This window comes from Chamaea fasciata, unplaced genomic scaffold (assembly GCF_029207755.1).
Source record: "Chamaea fasciata isolate MVZ Bird 193981 ecotype frontalis unplaced genomic scaffold, bChaFas1.0.hap1 SCAF_18, whole genome shotgun sequence".
Classification (NCBI taxonomy): Eukaryota; Metazoa; Chordata; class Aves; order Passeriformes; family Sylviidae; genus Chamaea; species Chamaea fasciata.
Genome location: NW_027094103.1, coordinates 6,148,150 through 6,166,813, shown reverse-complemented (window position 1 = coordinate 6,166,813; position 18,664 = coordinate 6,148,150). Strand labels below are relative to the sequence as shown.

Sequence of the window (18,664 nt, the reverse complement as noted above, 5' to 3'; positions counted from 1 at the left end):
TTGTCATCCTCCTGTTACTGTGCTGGGGTCCTGTGCTGAAGTCACCTGTCAGGAAGTGCGCAGGGCATTGTTCCTTGTTACCTCAGGAGTCACATCCTCAGCTGTCAATCCATGTGATTCCTTTAACCTTTGCTTATTCTTTCTTCTGCTGTTTCTGCTTCACATGTGCCTTTTTCCATTCATGCTGCATCCGTATCAGTCTTGAGATTTGGATCACAAACCTCTGCATGCCACAGTATGTGCTGTGCATTTTTGTACAACGGATAAAACCACTTAAATAGACACAGGAAATGTGTTCTTTTCAACTCTGCAATCTCCTCTACGCTGGAAGGACACTTTGGGGTAACTGAAACTAAATCTAGTCAAACCAATTCAAATTTCACTGTGAATACAACTTTCAATCTTGTCTAAAACATTTAAACCTATTGTAATCAAAACAAGCCTTTCTCAGGACACCCAGTTCAAAGCCAGCGGGGCACAGCTCCTTGTGAGTGCTGTGAGGTAGCTGCTGAGGTCTGTTCTCTTTCTCCAGCTGCGGTAACTGCAGCATTCACAGCACAAACACTCCCTGCATCTGCCAGCCTTGGGGGGGGCTGAGACCTGCTGCTGGCTGCAGGGGCTGAGCCAAGGCTACTTTGCAAGAACAATCCAGGACACCAATGATCCACGAAGAGACTGCAGCGGCCTGATGATAAAACCTCTTGTAAATACAGTGGTTTTGACAATTCAAACAGTAAAGTCAAGTTTGGAATCTGTGAAAACATGTTTAAATTGTATGCCTTGCTCTTGGCTCCAGGATAAGAGCAAACAGAGTTTCATGCTTGGTGTAAGTTAAGAGCAGTCATTCTTCCTGGATCAGTCTAAGAATCTGTCCACTGGTACTGACAGGTGACATGCAGATCCCATATCCAAGGATTTCTATTTTCTGGGTGGTTCCCAAGTGTTTGATGCTGGTTTTATTTAACGTTTGCCTACAGTGTGCAGGAGAGAGCTGTGCCTCTCCATCAGTGCTTAGTCTTCTGAAAAATGATCAATTAGATTCTGATAACCAGGACTTCCACACTGCTGGGTGCCTGTATTGGCAAGACCTCTCCGAAAGTCTGGCTGCGGACTTTATCAGTAAATGGGAAATACACAGATAACGGCACTAAAAGGAATTTGAGCACCCGAAATCCGAGACGAGATGCCTCCCGCCCCACGCTTAACTGGGAACAGGCAGCGTCCCTGTCTGCGAACTCCTCGCGGAGCAGGGTGCCGGGGAGAGCAGAGCGAAGGGACCCCCCGAGCAGGAGGGAGGGATGGAGGGGCGGACCCCCGCCCCCGGCCGCAGCCCCGGCCCCGGCCCGCGGCGGGCGGTGCTGTGCCCGGCAGGGCCGGGCCGGGCGGGACGGGGGCGGAGGGCGGGCGCCCCGCGGCTCCTCATATAGCCCTGCCCGCGGCGGCGGCGCTCAGAGCCGGCTTGGCAGCCGCCCGGGACAGCGGAGCAGACCCACCGCGCCTTCCTTCCTGCGGAGCCCGTGGGACAGCGCCGGCAGCAGCATGACTTCGGCGGCGGTGGAAATTTTGGGGCTGGGACTGGGCATCCTGGGCTGGGTGGGGGTGATCCTGGCCTGCGGGTTGCCCATGTGGCAGGTGTCGGCCTTCATCGACGTGAACATCGTGGTGGCGCAGACCATCTGGGAAGGGCTGTGGATGAACTGCGTGGTGCAGAGCACGGGGCAGATGCAGTGCAAGGTGTACGACTCCATCCTGGCGCTGCCGCCCGAGGTGCAGGCGGGCCGGGCGCTCACCGTCATCGTGGCACTGCTGGGGCTGGTGGCGCTGATGGTGACCGTGGTGGGCGCGCAGTGCACCAACTGCATCCGGCCCGGCAAGATGAAATCCCGCATCGTGATCGCCGGCGGGGCCATCTACATCCTCTGCGGGGTCCTGGTCCTCATCCCGCTCTGCTGGTTCGCCAACATAGTCATCAGCGACTTCTACGACCCCACCGTGCCGTCGTCCAAGAAGCGGGAGATGGGGGCCGCGCTCTACATCGGCTGGGCGGCCACGGCCCTGCTGCTCTTCGGGGGCTGCCTCATCTGCTGCTGCTCCTGCTCCCAGCGCGACGAGAGCTCCTTCCCCGTCAAGTACTCGGCGCCGCGGCGGCCCACGTCCAACGGCGAGTACGACAAGAAGAACTACGTCTGAGCGGGGCTGGCCCGCTCCGCGGCCCCGCGGGGCACGGACAGACGGCTGCGGGCCGGGAGGGTCTGCGGGGAGCTCCAGCGCTCCCCTGCCTGGAAGCTTTTCTTAACGGGGACCCCCGTGAAGCGGCGGCCCTAGGCAGGGCAGCGCCCCGCTGCCCTCCAGCCCGGCTCCCCGGCGGGTCCGGCCGCTCCGCTGCGGGCAGCGCCGCGCTCGGCGCCGCCGGCTCCCGGTACTGACCGACCCAGCAAAGCCCTCCGCGGCCGCCCAGAGCAGGCGAACCAACATCTCCCCGGCCCGGGGCGGCCGGGGGAACCGAGGAGCCCGGGCGAGCCACGGCGGCGTTTACCGGGACGCCCCGTCCGGGCTTCGTCGCCGCCGCCTGCCCGCCCGGCTCCTGCCGCAGGCCCCGGCGTTACCGTGACACTTTGTGAGTACTTTACCGCCCGCTGTCGCTGCCGGTGCCCCGGGGCACCGCCTGCCTGCTGGCACCGGGCGTCGGTGCGCACCGGAGCCGAGGAGCAGCTTCCCATCTTCTTCATCTCTCCCAAAGGCTGCATCTGGCAGTTCCTGCTCGGACTCATAAGTGGGGGGTTGATCTATTTGGGCAACTAAAATAGGGATCCTGTCCAAAGCATGACACTAACCTTGGTCCTTAATCCCACAAGCAGTAATTGCTTGGAGAAAGTTATTTGACTTTCTCCAGTTGTTTCAGTCCCTCAGTGAAGTGTATTGCTCTGTGTGTATTTGAAACCTTGAAAGAGATTTCAGGTAGTTGCTGTCCTTTAGTGGAGTACAAATCAGATAACACTGGGTTGTTTCTTGAGGTTCTTCATCTCTTCTTCTTCAGCTTATGTTCTGTTTTTACTTGAATATGAACTCATTGCCAGAATTATTTGAGGACTAGATTAAGAAATCTAGGAGATCACTGTATGTCCTGGCTCCAGCAGGGCCTCTGCTCCTCTCGTCTGCGCTACAGGAGACTGGAAACATAAAAATTGCCCCAGATACTGATGGCTGGGGGGGAATGGTGTCTTTGTGGCCTTCTTGCCAAGCTCTGCTTGTGGCCAGTTTTGTAATGTGTTCAGTTGGATGTGGGCTTGGTTGGCTCCCTATGGTGGTTTTGTTAACACGTGCTTTCCTTCATTTACCAAATCAAGCAAAAAATTGTTAGAAGAATTTTACCAAAAATGTCTTTACTGAGACTTTATGCCAGATGATCAGTTGTGAAGTCATGACTCTCACAGCTCTCAGGTCCTCCGCATTGCCCTGGTAACACTCTGCAGACTGGAAGGAAGATGGCTTGAGCAACATAACTCTGATTTTCCTGAGGTCAACACCTGAACTTCACCACAGTCTGAAATATTAGCTTACACTTTTTTTTAAAATTTTATACTGCAGAGACAAATTTTGTTGAGGCTTAAGGGGATGGTGTGATACTTCTCCAATCTTGTAAATTAATTTGGTCTTCTTAATTACTTGTAAACCCACACAGGACTATGGCAGCATCTGCATTGCCATAAGGAGATTTCTGCCAAGTGTTAGGGAGGAAATGTGTTGTTTGTACTCATCAGAGAACGATGTTACCACCTCATAGGTCCTCACAATCACACAGCAATACAGTGCACACGTGACCTGAGCACAATCCCTTACAGCTTTCTGGTAACACCAAACTTAGGGACAAACCATAACTGTGGGTCTGACAGATTTACATTAACTCTGTTCTTGCCTTGCTTAGCAAACTTAAAACCCTGGAGGTATCAGCAATTCATAAACTGGAATAAGAGACTAAAGCCTTGCCCCTGCAAATTTTGATGTTGAATATTGAGCACACGATTTATCATTTGAAGATAACTGCTTTTGTTTTTTAAACACATAAATAGCAGGGTCTGAGTTCATCAGAGAAAACAAAAGCAGAGTAATATGTCTACAACTACTTCTGCTCTATAAAGGGGTGCAGTTCTAATACTGTCTCCATTTAAATAAAAGCTGTACTATTGTTTTTATGATGTGATATATAGTTTTGGTACAAGAGTGAAATATTCTTTATTTCATCATTGCAACTTTTTAAAAACAGTGTAACCTTGTAAACTGTAAATGTATTTAAATGCATATATTTTGCAAGAAATCTACCGAAGTTGGCTTGTTATATGGTTTGGTGCCTTTGTTTCATGACTGCTTTATTTTAAATTGTAACATCCAACTGTATTTGTCACTCACCCTCACGCCGCTCTTTGGTGTCTAGTAAATGAGTCCACAGATATTAGCTCAAGTCCTGGACCTCACTCTTTTTTGTCTCAACTCAAAGAACTAAACCTCACTGACAAAGATGTCTGCATGTCTGTGAAGACTAGAGCCTTCAGAAGTGCTGCAGAATTTGGGGTCTGACCAAAAGACGAAATCTTTCTGGACGCTGCATCCCTAGCATTTCAAATCAGAACTGGTGTCTTTGGGAGAGGGAGGGAAACCCACGCCTTAGAAGGGAATTTTAACAAGCCAAATTTCTTGTGTCAAGGCAGGGCTTGATCCTCTTATAACCAAAATCTGAAAAAATTACAGACAAAGACCTCTTGGAAGAAGCCCATGCTAACTGTGCATGTGCCACTAAAGACAGCATCACCCTACCAAAACTCTAACTTGTGGCTGAGATCAGTAGGGCAACACCCAACAATACTTGCAGAAAGTGGGGCCCATTTAAAAAAAATATTTTTATATTTAATCTCATCCTTCAGTATCCTTAGTTGTTGCTGTGCTTTAAAAGATAACCTGAGAGAACGCTGTTACTGATGTCACTGGCTTCAGGGTAAAAGTCTAAGCTGGTTTTTGCTATGATTTGTTTTCTAAGAACAAAGACCTAGTCCTGAACTTAAAACCTTGGAAGTGTTCAGGATCAGGCCTAAACCTCATCCCAATGAAAAGATAAATCTATAGCACTTGTTTACTATTTTTATTTTGTATTTATGTTTCGCATAAAAATAAAAACGTGTAAACCAATCCCTGAACAGGGTCAATGTGTTTTGTGAAAGCCGCTGGATTGTTTGGGCTCAGGAAGGTGGGGTGTGATATTAGTGCCCAGAGGGACATTACCTGGGCTATCTCTGGGGAGGAGAGCTGGGTCACCTCTGGGGAAGAAGGAAGGGCTGCTCCCTGGCAGAGCAGAGCCGAGCAGAGCAGAGCAGGCAGCATCTCAGCTCTCCACTGAAGCCTCAGACAAAAGAGAGCAAGTAGCAGCAGTTGGTCTTGTGATGTGAGCACATTAGGAAGTGGAGTGTGAGTCCCAGCTATTTTGGGAACAGCTCTAAGCATGAAGCTTTTAAGGCTTTCAATTTCTACACATTTAAAATAAAAGGAAAAAAATCCTGCTGCTTGGATCAGCCCCAACCTGACCTGATACCCTAATTCTTCCTGCCAACCTTTTTTTTTTTTTTTTCGAAAGTGCATTCAAGCTGGGGAAAAACATTTTCACAGATGCAGCAGAACAGACCCTAAAAAAATCCCCCCAAACCGAAAAAATAAATCATACAGACTAATTGCTAGTTGAGAAATTTGCCTAAGTTACATAACTGCCAGGGAGGACATTCAATATTTTGCAGATTTTTTTTTTTTCAGATTTTCAAGCTTTTTTCCTAACAAACTGTTGCTTTAAAAATGAAGAAAAAAACATCTTCAAAGCCTTCATTTTGCAGCATACTTGCCAGCTCGGTTGAGATTAACAAAAGCTCCTTGCCACCCTCCCATTGCTATGCACATGCTGAGCTGGAAAAAGGGTGTCTGTCGGCTTGGCCTTTGTCCTGCTAAACGAACCATTTCATAGTTATGAATTTGAAAGTAACCTGCAGTTCATACCCTGCAAATCTGGTTAGATCCTGTCTGTGCAAAGAAGGGAAATGCACCAGGCAGATGGAGAAGGAAGCTCAATCAGTCACGTTTGCTGCAGGATGTTTAAGGAAATATTTCCTTTTCCTGTACAAAGATGTTTGTTGAGCATCTGCTCTTTGAAACATACAAAACATTTTACTCTTGAAGTGAGAAAGCAGTGTAACTTTAGATTTTTATTTAAAATCTATTCTCTGATCAAATATTATGCAAGGAATTTGTTCTTTTTCCTTGGCCATCTTTCAAACCCCAAATGCAGGTCTCCTCCAACTCATCCACATATCTGTAATGCTAAAAGATAGCCCTGCCTGTCAGGAGCCATATGCCACATGTAAGTGCCATATTCATGCATATATTGAACAATATATTAATGCAGTATTCAGCATCAGATGGTACCCACAATCCATCCCTTTTTGTGTGTGCACTGAAGAAGAAAATCATTCATTAGGTACACGTGTTTGAAGACTTGCTTTTATAAGTCTGCTTGGTAAGTCATAATAAATATTCCTGCTCTATTAGATTAATTGGGTGAAAGCAGGTGAATTCTCTTTTCAGGTCAAATACTGCATTTTTTTTACTTGTAGTCTGATTGTGATAGGACAAATCCTTTCAAAAACAAAGCTTCAAGAGGTTCTTATATTTATATTTTGGACGTGACTGACTTCTATAATTTTTATTTTGATCTGACTGACTTCTATAATTTTTATTTTGATCGGACCTTTGTTTGTGTCAGTGTGTGTGTGTGTGTGTGTGACTGCTCCAGACTGTTCCTTGCTGACTTTCTGCAGCAATAAGCTCTCTGTCTAGAAACCTCCTTCATCTACCTATTACAATCCTCAGCTAGAAGAAAAGGAGAACTTCAACCACTGCATCACTGACAAAACCTCCCACGGTAACAGTGAAGGCTTTACAGTTGCTTGGATACACAAGACTCGCTTCACCTTTTCCTTAAACACAGATTGAGACATCATGAATCAATTGAGCACTGTCCTTTGTCTGTGGCATTTGGGGATTTTGTTTACAACACCGAGCTTTCCCCTCCTTCCAAAGCTCACCATGTGGATTCAACCCAAAATGGGACAGAGAAAGGTAAGGAGTAGTAGGAAACTACTCATGGAACTACTACAGCATGGGAACACCAGTGTTGTGCTGAAGGCATCTGCCCAGGGCTCAGGCCAATCTTCTCATGATGCTTGAGCCTAGCTGAACCCTGGCCACTCATCTACTGCCCTGAGGGAGAGCTTTGCCTCTCTGAAACTGGCACCTATGGTTTGGGTTGCTGGTCATCCTATCCAAATAAGCTCAGATAATGGGGGATAAAATCACACAAACTTTACCACTTCAAATGTGAAAACACCCATCAGCATCAGAGTCTGTTTTAAAAGTGATACAGGAAAATGACTATAGGAATGAGTCTTGTCAACCATCCTGACAAGAATTAACTGGTGCATTAACTGAACTACCGGCTTTAGCTTTTTGATTTGAGAACAATAGAATCATACAGCATGGGGTACTGTATATACAGCACTGATTAAAGCAAAAGAAGAATTAGCCTTGAGACTACTATCCAGCTGTTTTGGCCTCAGGCTACAAAAGGAAAAAGAAAGGATAACACACCTTACTCCACAAGCCACAGCCTTTTCAACAAGGCATACAAATCTCATTACATTAATTATGGAGAGTAAATGACAAGACCACCTCTGATGCCCAGTACAAAAGGACTTTGACCATCTAGAAAACCAGGCAGAAAATAAAATAAGCTGCATCTTTTACTCTGATCCTCCTTAGAGCATCTTGAATGGCAAAAGGCACTCACATTGACTAAAGCCCTGGCAGCAGCTGGCAGGGTATTCATAGCAGGTACAAGGTGTTCCTGAAGCCCAGTTGATTATGTCATCCACACAAGTTACTCCTTCTTTTGGAAAAAAATAGCCTTAGTTTAGGCATGATGAAGTGCCTCAGTGCTATTATGTACAGCAATAGCAGTGGATCCATTCCTTACTACACCTCAGCTGCACATCCAGGGATGTTCCCTTCTGGTGGGTCCTCCAGGCTTCACCAGCCAGGCAGAGGGTTTGCATGGCCCAGGGAGGTGCTCTGGTGCACACAAACAAAACAGATGAGACGAAGCCTGTTCATGTTTATTTACAGTGGAGAACAAAAGTAAATGTTTAAAATAGCTGTTTTTTCCAGGCAAACAATAGATAACCCTCCCAAAATGACTCTGATTCAGTGAGCAAGCTGTGTGCTCTATGCCAGTTGTATCATCCTGTGCATCTCTCATTGCTGGCTACGTCATTGCAGGGAGATAAGTTACACATGTTCACATTTTAGGTCTTTAGCACCAGCTGTACCATCTGTGGAACATTTTGGGGTTTTTTAAGATAAGCAGAAGATTTTCATGGGTTGAACAAATGCACTAAAAGTTAGGAGATGCACAAAACCAGATACCACAACAACAACTTTAATCTGGTAGCAAAACCAGTTTGCAATGGTAAATGCATGTTGGGTTTCAGCTGTGTATGTTCCTACAGTTCCAACGAAGCAGGTTAGCTGACAGAGCTGAGTGACATTCCTCTTGAACCCATGCCAGGTACTCTGACAATTAATCTAACCATATGTGGGTGCCTCTGGGCTCTGTTCCCACTCTCAAACACACTCTGAGCTGAATTGATTCCCCTCTGTTACACTCATACAAAACTCATTAGCATTAACGGTGTTTGTTATCAGAACACTTCCACAGAAGGTTAAACCTTAAGAGAATTTAGGCTTGGGCGTAAAAGATCACTCAGGAAAGAAAAATAGGCACTGCCCGACAAGAACATATGTGAAATCTCACAATGTAGGATTCAGTTTCAATATACCTTCACATATTTGAAGGATTGGGACCAAAACCAACAATAACCAATTCTTATCAGCTCTAACAAGTGCCTAGCACGGCTGAATTCTTGCACTGTGTATATTTTTGGATTTCTCTTCCAGTTATAATGTTCTGTCCTTACTGTATATCTTTTGTTAGAATTAGGATATCTGCTGCAGCAGCCTGGATAACCTTTAGCCTGAGCTACAAAACCTTTAACAGTTTCCAATTATAACAGCAATCTTTCATTCTATAATACAAATAAACCCAAGTGTTATCTCGACACAGAAGACTCACATGAATACCCAATGACTACAGAATGATTTCACCATTTTTTTCCTCTATAATTTCCTGCTATTATTTCATTGGAAGTGACTGCCAAGATCCAAGCAACATAATACATTTCACTGTTTACATCTACTTTATTTTTGTTATACTGTTGACATTTCAAAATGTTGACATACAAGGCAAGTTTTAAAAATTTATCATCTCCTTGAATTCCATTATGTTCTTGAACCCTTAAATTATTTTTAGGCTGTCCCATTTTCTCCTGATTTTCTTGTCTTGACCAGTTGAGACTATCTATGCACCCAAATAACCTGTCAATTTTATAAAATCTTAACTCGCACAGTTTGTGCCGTGGAAGAGGAGTTTCAGTTTTTCGGAAAGGTATAAGCCACAGTAATGCCCCTTTTCAGGCATATGGAACTAGTTTCCCCATAAATATAATCTTTGTCTACTGTAACAGTGTGGATTGGGCTGAAGTCTGGAGAAAGAGAGAGTTCCATTGGGTGGGAATTCCATTAGGAAGAAACTAAACAAAGACATCATTAAAGCAGTTATTCTGCAACGATAGATAGTGGATATTCCCAGAAGCCAATATCATACTGACACTCTAGGGGTAAAATGCTGTTGTTTGAATAATATGAAAAGAGACTTCTTGTCTACCTGAGGTAATTAATGATCACAACTATTTAAGACATCCATATCATCATTAGAGTGTCCCTCCTAAAAGGAAAGCTATTATCCATGGCATGCTGCCCAGATTCCTGCAGAGCTGATTACATTCTTTAGAACCTGCACTTTTCGTTCAGTGCAGCAAACCTGAGTTCACACCTGGATGCTGTATGGGCTCATTTCACACTCTGAAGCAGTTACTGACATCTGTCCTAAAGGCTGATCATTGGTGGTGGGGAGAGCAATCCCTTTCTCTCCTGGCCTCTCTCACAAGGTTGGAGGTTGTTTTTTGCTTTCTGGCAAAATGTATTCACTGCCTTGCAGAAATGGCCTCTGGCAGATTGCAGAGCTCAAGTATTGAACTCCGCTGGTGTGGAGAAAACGAGCCCACTTCAAAGACAGGGTGGGAGGGGGTGCTAAATTGTAAGACCAAGTTTTTTCCCCTTAACAGAGTTACTGAAATCTGAGTCATGTCACAATAAGAAATTGAGAAGTTCAGTTTTAGCACCTGTGGCTACACAGAAATTCAGATCATGAAGGAAAGGGCAAACTGCAATCCTTCTCCTGAACCAAGATGTCTTAGGTCTGTCCTGGCCTCTTAACGTGGGCAGGCAGGATGCAGGAGCTCTTAAACTGCTGTGAAACTTCACTTTGTGACCTTGCGAGGAAGTTTGAATCAAAGACATGGGTTGTAACTCAGAGGAAGAAAAAGGAAAGACGTAATGTTAGTGCTTTATAACGAGCAAAGTGGGGTAAGACCCCACACCGCTGTAGGCACCAAACTGAGTGTCTGAGGTGACAGCGCAAGCACAGACACTGCACACTGGTAAACAGTTAACAGGAATGAGAGCCTGGAAACGGAAATGAACATATCCAGGGCAGAAGCAAAAACTAAAGAGATCAATTAACTTTAAATGTAAATGTAGAACTACAATTAACTTTGTTTCGGATTGTACCCAAGTTGAAAGTATAATAGGAAAGGATTTTTTTTAACAGACTAGAAAACAGTACACATAAGATGTGGGTGGGTAAGGTAGTGAATGCCCTGGACAGTGGGAAGGTTTAAAACTGATCTCAGCAATGTATAAGTTTTTTTGTTCTAAAATCAAAAGGAGAGAACTATTATGAGTGATTGGACACTGGATAAAAACCGGCACAAGTGACTAAATATAAAGGCATGAGATGAGACTAGATACTGCTTAGCTAATAACTAATTATTCTGTCACAGTAATGTCCTTTTGGGTCTCCCTGTGCATTTGCATGAGGCACTCTCTAACATCCATCCTGATGAAGGAAGAAGGTGAGGTAAAGAGGAAATACAAAGTTTAATAAAAGAAAAGACCACAAAAATGTGCTGAATAACAAAAAAATGAGGGCTCATCACATTTCTTTCCTAAGGGCTGTAATCAGGGAGGAGGAGGGGTAGCAGTGATTCTTGAATAGTTTCTGCCAAGTCAGTGCAGTACTCTTGGAGCCATACACTGTATTTGTATCTTTGAAAGGCTCAGAGAAGATACCCTTTCTGAAAGGAATCGTTTACTGGTTATTTGGAGATAATGGAACAGATGAGTAAGCAGATACATACATATAGAGACTTGTCAGAGTGGGATACCAACCCAGAACACAAACAATATCTACATTTACTGGCAAAAATTCCCCATGAGAATCGAGATAGTTGAGAGTTTATTAGACGATATCAGTTAAAATAAAAAGAAGACAAGTTAGTAAGACAACAGTGCTGGGTTTAGCTTCTAAGCAAAAGGCATACTTCTCTCAAAAAAGGTGTATCTCTTCCAAACAGGTCTTACTGGCTCCTATCACCTATTTGTGGAACGAGATGAGGGTTTTCAGACTGGGTAGATGACCCCTGTGCAGCTGTGCTACATTTCATTCCCTCTTTTGTTGCACAGACAGTTTAGTGGGACACACTCCTGTATCCTATTCCCTTTCCCTGGTTATTCACAGCAGAACCTTTCACTTAGCATTTCTAATAGCGCCATGTAGTGCTGTAGTTTCAGGAAATGCCTGGCTGTATTCACTGCTAAATCAAGCAGGAGTCGTGCTGGCAATTCAAGGAACACCTCATCAGAGGGAAAAAAAGCAATTGCTGCTGAGCTATTGTTTTCCATTTCATTTCACACACTCAAAGAACTCTGGTGACCACCCAGTGGGTGCCCTGAAACACAGATTCCAAGACACCTTCCTGAGCTAGAAAGGCAAACCGGATTTACTGCTTACCCTCTATTGTTACTCAGTCTCTCTTTTCCTCTTAGCTCTTTATTTTCTATTTTTGTGCTTCACCCTGTCATTTTCAGTCCTTTCAGGTCCCCTTCTCAGTTTTGTATGCAACAGTTGGAAGGCTCTGTCCCTTTGACACAGCGTGCCATGCTCAAGGACTTTTCTAAGAGGATATTCTACAACAGGAGCCAGCAATCCAGTATGAGTCAGAAAAATGAGTCAGAATTCAGTAGCTTTTGCAAGGAAAAAGTCTCATAAAAAGGATATGTTCATCAGGTTATTGTTTTAATTACTCTGTCCTTAACAGTGATATCAGCTAATCTACTTACATGGCTGCACAGCAAGTGGAACCAGCTGAAACAACAATACTCTTCCCCTTCTTCATGAAACAGCACACACTGGATTTGCAAAGCAGGTAACCAAATCCAACACCCATGTATGCTGTTTTTGTGGGTGTGAACAAACTGCAGCCCAATAACAGGATAAAGAAACCTAAACACTGGAGGGAGATTCAGTCCTTTGGTAAGAAGAATGGGAGGCAGTTTTGCTTAATGTTAGAGGCTAATAACACAGAGGCAGAAAAATCTCACAAGGAGAGAAAACAGGCAGGCAGAGAGGGAAAAACTGTTTGGCTTTTCCTCAGAATGTTTTAGGGGGACAGTATTTCCCTCCCTAGAACAGACACGTCTGGGAAATTCCACAAGTGCTTTACAAATTGTGCATGCAGGTCTTTAAAGGATTGTGCTTAATTTTTCAAAATGTAACTTTTACACAGTCCAGAAATGGTGCTGTTCTGATAGCACACACTTGCAGAGCCATTAACCCTGGAGGGTAATGCATTTTACTGACAAGAGCTATAAATAATGAAGAGCACGCCAGGTTTTATATTTTTAAAGTAGAAAATGTTTTCAGCCATGAAGATTTTGGCAAGTGAGAAAGTAAAGGTTGAGATGACAGACAACATCTTAAACTTCCCAAGGAAAATACCGCAATCAGCGTTGGGTGGTAATCTGGTCTGGTACTAGACAGTTGCCTGAACTCTGAATTACAGATAAAATTGGATTTCTAGAAATCTGGACATATCTGAAAACTGGATATTGATTTAACCTAGTAAGCAATGACTGTGTAATTAAGGCAAACATGGACAGTGTAAATTAAACACCAAACAAGCCCTGGCTCTGTTTAGAAAGCAATTATTTGAGCAGTGTGGCACATACCAAATGGCTCCATGAAACACTCCAGTTCTCAGCTAGAGAGGATCAGGTTGCAGAATTATATTACAGTTAGTAATTAGTTGTGCAGCTGTTGAGATCTTGTTTCCATTGTAGGGCAACAACTTTTCAAATTTGAGATCCTGTAAAAAAAAGCTCCCAGGACAGTCTGCCCCCGCATGAGTAATTAGCTGGACATAGCCAAAGACTCTGGTGAGCTTCTTTGAACTTGGCAGTTACCACTGGAAAAGCCCAGAACTGTTTGGAGAACATCTCTTTTTAAAAATTTTAATTTATTAATTTGAACAGCTTCCATATGATGTAACAAAGCCATTTCCAGTTAAGAGACCTCCCTGAAGGAAGCACAGCAGCCTCAGGAAAAAAATTACAATGCTAATTTTTAAAATTATGAATGTCACCCTGTACAATAGGGAGGGGACATTTTTGGTCAGTGCATGGTCTCAGAAGAGGAACTTAGCCAGGGCCCAAGAGGGTAATCTCAGAGCTCAGAACATGCCTGATCCAGGGCATGCTGTCTTCTTGCTATTTGAGTCCTGAATTGCTACATTGACCACACCAGTTTTTAAAGAAAACGCCATTTTACGTGCCCCTTCCTTCTAGGCTACTGATCCAGTTAGACTTTCAGATCAGACAGTAGATCATTATTAATGGCATATTTATTTTGAGAACTCCTTGGTGACTCCTTTCAGAAAATAAAAACATCCTAAGAGCTGACTGTCCCTGTGAATTCTTTCCAATTCAATGGCAGGTACCTCCGATTTTCCACTGACATGCTGCAAATGAATGATTAAATGAATGTAAATTCCCCTGAGCTAAACAGTGGAAAGAGACACCAACACCACAGGGACTGGAAACACAGACAAGCTGCAGCAAGGAGAAGAGGGCACTCGAAGTGCTGTAAAAGACAGCACCCTTTTGTTGTAAGGGAGCATTGTCTCTTTAGCAAAGGCCAGAAAGGAATCATCTCAATTAAAATCGGTTTTGAGAAGAAAACAAAGGACCCAGAATGTCAGGGTACTTGTCTAAACCAGGCAACCTAGTCATTAATATGAAGGAATACCCAGAGAAGTCATCTACAGTTATTAAGCAAGTGGCAAAGGCTTCAGAGAAGGATGTTGTTGAACCACGGAATAAAAAAAACCCCAGATCTCTTAATAAAATAAATCCAGATCCAGCACTGGAAGGAATTATGCTGTGGTACAGCTTATGTATACATTTTAGTTTACATAAAGATCATGAGATATGATTAGGCTTGCCCATAAATTCTTATGGGATTGGTTCTAATTCTGATTTAAGAACGACTTGAGAGCCTTCAGCTCATTGAGAAGAGCATGCATCAGCAACTGCTAAATGCTTGTTGTGATATCACATCACCAGACAAGTCTTTATCTCTGCTTATTGAGATCTTTGTGTATTGCCCAGATACACACCACAGGAGCAGACAGCAAGTCAGGGCAACCCATGCCGGGATAACAACACAGCAGCCACAACTGCCTTGAGGGGGCAGAGCAAGTCCAAATTTTCCACATTATCCAATTCATCACACAGCAGCAGTGACTGGGAAACCCACCTTCTCTGCCCTGTCAGATCCAGGAATGTCATGAGTTTAGGTACCATGAAGTTAGGGATTTCTTGCCTATTTTCAACACGTTTGACCTTTGCATTTCTTCTCTAATTCTGCCACCTTCTGAATGACAAAAACCAAAACTCAACCGCTTTAAAAGGATGGCATCCAGTCTGAAATAGAAAGCTCTCATAATTTTCTTTCCCTAGTGAATGTTCTGCAATATTTCCTGCTAAGTGTGTGTTTATAACCCAAATGTTTGTACATAAAGGTGGCATTTTTGAGCTCCACCCTGGGCAGCACATTTTTCAGTTCTTGAATCTGCTCCAAGGGAACTTTTAGTACCACCTTGAAGCCAACAATGGTACAGGACTGCCAAGAGGGATTTCAATTTTTCCATTTAAAGAAAAAAACATTTCACTGCTTTCTTTCCCGCAAGCCAGACTTACAAAGGAAATTTCAGGGAAATGTTTTCAAGAATATTCCTTCTATGAGAATCAAAACCATCAAAACCATTGATTGACAGATGTACACATAAAATCAACAAAAGATGCTGTTTATTGCCGTGAGAACAGTCCTGGTGTTTTATGTTTTGATTCCTCCTCACTTGTGATTACTACATTTCCTTTTTACTAAGTACTGCTCTGTACTGCTCCCCTCTTTACAAGTCAGAACACCCTGAGAGGCCAATTCAACTCAACAAAACCAACTTCAAAGAACTCTTGTACAAAAGAGACTGATTTTAAAACTTCCTCTTCTGGATTTTACAACTAGGGTACTCCAGACTAGTGATTAGAGTGATGTAAAGTTTTATTTCGCTTTTATTTCTGGATAGATGAGCACTGGAAATACTGTCCTGAAAACAGGAGTGGAAAAAGTGAAACTGAAGCATAAAAGGTGGTCAAGCATGACAATTCTAAGGTACTTTTCCTACGTGAGTTCTCTAGAGCACAAAGGATTTAATTAAACAATCAACCAGCTCTCCTGCAAACCATTCAGCATTTTAAGACTGCAGTGGCTCTCTCAGATCCTGTCAGGTTCACAAGTGATGATTGCTATTTACTGTTGTAAACTCGGATTGCTGATAGAGCAGCGAAAACCATCAGATTTTGACATACCTCTGATTTATTGCTTCTGCCATAAAAGCAGAGCAGTAGGCTCTAGGACAGGGGCCACAGGGAAGAGTGGGAAGAAGTAGCAGATACTGCAGCTAAATTTGATAAGGTTCATTAACTAGAGCTGCTATTGTTGTAGGACCAACTGTATTTTCATCTAAGTACCAAAGCATAAAAGGCTGATGATAAACATACAAACTCCTGTAGATCAAGGTAAAACCCCCTAATATCTCCCAATATTTAAGCCAGGAATATTTTCTGTCCTTTATAAGAAAAGGTTTTACAATAGCAAGTAAAAATAATGAATCTTTGCAAAATAATTTGCTTTGAAATCATTGTAGAGATTTTAACTTCCAGTTATAAGAACAATCAGCACTGTTATACTCTTCCATAGGCCTGTAATTTTTCATACAATATCTAGCTGGGCTGCAGATCTACTCACCACAAAATTCTGCACAGGCTAGAATTTTGCAAGGATCTGGGAGGAAGTGAATCCAGATTCCCAGATAGTGCCTGACAGTGACCAAATACACAGAAACCACACCTGGCTCAGGATGGCCTTGGGCACAAGGACTGGGACAGCACTTGTGTGTGTCTGGAAGAAAGCATCCAATGCAACTGCTTTGTTTCCCTACCCTTCCCTGGCACCTGCTTCTGACATTGGAGAGGCCAAGAACTGACCAAAGCCCACTGGCCTCCCCCTGTGGCTGTTATTGCCACAATCAAACTGGCACAGACCCAGTAGGCTTTTCAGATAAGGAAGCTGTAACATCCCTTTAATTTTCTTTTTTTTTTTTTTTTTCCCTAAAGAGAAATAGGAAAACAGGTAAGAATTAATTCTCACCCATTATGCAACCTTGACATTGGTAAGTACAAGCCTGTTAAGTCACCACAATTCTTTTGTGGAAGAGGATTCACTGCAGTTCCAACCAAATCAGGTCCTTACTGTGCAATTTCAATTAGGTTTAAATTTATCTCCCCATTAAAAAAAAAAAACCCCACGAATCACTGGGAAGGAATGGTATAAATCAGCTTGTTCAGCTGCTTCAGTACTTTGGTATTTAAGGATTTTCATCATTTTATTTTGTTAAGAAAAACTAAAACATTTTAAAGGATTAGTTTCACACTGCTATTGTTCTCAGATTAGCAGCAGCAGAAATATTTAAAGAACTGATTAAGAGGCAACTATTACAGCAAGCAAACACACTGCAAGAGTTACTGCAGCTTCAATGTAATCCTTAGGGAATGTTTCTGTTGGCATTCAGACATGGCAAGGTGGAATATGACTGTACATTTCAGTCGTAATTAAGTTGATTTCTTGGTGCTCTATTTATTTAAAAATTACTCATTACAGACACAATTTCTGTGTGGGATAAATCAATCAAAAACATAATTATCTCTTCAGGCAGAGACATCAAGTGACCATTTTATCCAACCTACACGAATTTCAACGGGCCACTCAAACCACCAAGTTACTGCTGCTGAACGAAACTGCTCCACAATTCCCTCATACAATTATTCTCCAGGCAGTATTAACATATTAATCTAGAAATTCTACAGCATGAACTACATAAGGAGCATTGGATGCTATTGCCCACATTGGAAAATGCTAACATGCAAAATTTTTATCTATTGGCAGAGACTTCTTCAGGTGTCCATACAGAGTCAATAACTTTCTTTTTATACAGCATCCCACACTGCTGACTGATTTATGGCCACAGTTGGATGGCCTTGGAATCAGTTTAGCAGCTGATCAATTCTAAAATTTGCAAAGGCACTCTTGGCACTTTCAGCAGATCTTGGGAAAAAATGAACCTTAAAAAACGGCAAAAAACAACCGACCAAAAAACCCACAAACAAACAAACAAAAAAACCCAATAAAGGAGGGACAAGCAAAGTTTGTTTTATGTTACACACATTTGGTTGAAGAACCTGGCAGAAAAGAAATTACCAACACATCCCAGGAAAAAACTAGCTCCCACTCCTCATCCTCCAAGTATGACACAACATGCTGAAGCTAAAGGGTGCTTGTGCCTGAAAATGTGTCCATTTTTCAAAACATGACAGTCACTTAGTAAAAGAAGTCTTAAATATGTGATAGGGCTGAATTAATTAGTCATTGAATGCTGTGGAAATGGCAGTGATTCTTTTGTGATAAATAAATGAATTTCCTATATTTATCTTAAGCTTAACTCACTCAGCAGTTTGCAACTGAAAGATGAAGTGAAAATATTTAGAAGCGCACTGCAGTGTCACTAAACACTCCTACCTTTTACATATTAATTGGCCTGGCACTACTTGTTTGAAAGACAGCAAGAACTTCTGTGCTTCCATTTCCAGAGACCTAAAGCCCAGCAAGGTACTTTAGAAAAGTGATGAAGTTTCTGTGTGCTGTGTAAAACCCAAAATGTGCTGGTAAGGGACAATATAATTTATTGTTGATACTACCTAGTAAGCATGCAAAACCAAAAGGCAGCATTGTCTTATCTAAGAAAGCACAATTTTTTGGTCATCCCAGCTTGACACAGGGATTTTTATTCAGATAAGATGACAACATATAAAAAATTTTAAAAAAACCCAAACCAACTTTTTGTTTCTGAATAAAAATAGATAGTTTAATTAGGTTTCTGTTGGC

General features: G+C 43.0%; 1 protein-coding gene across 1 annotated transcript; it reads left to right on the top strand.

Moving 5' to 3' along the window:
• The first annotated feature begins 1,467 nt into the window (after positions 1 to 1,467).
• Positions 1,468 to 5,181, top strand: CLDN5 (claudin 5). The gene has a single exon (XM_066199676.1). It carries the CDS (start codon positions 1,540 to 1,542, stop codon positions 2,188 to 2,190), a length of 651 nt encoding a protein of 216 aa, XP_066055773.1. The 5' UTR covers positions 1,468 to 1,539; the 3' UTR covers positions 2,191 to 5,181.
• Positions 5,182 to 18,664: the final 13,483 nt, after the last annotated feature.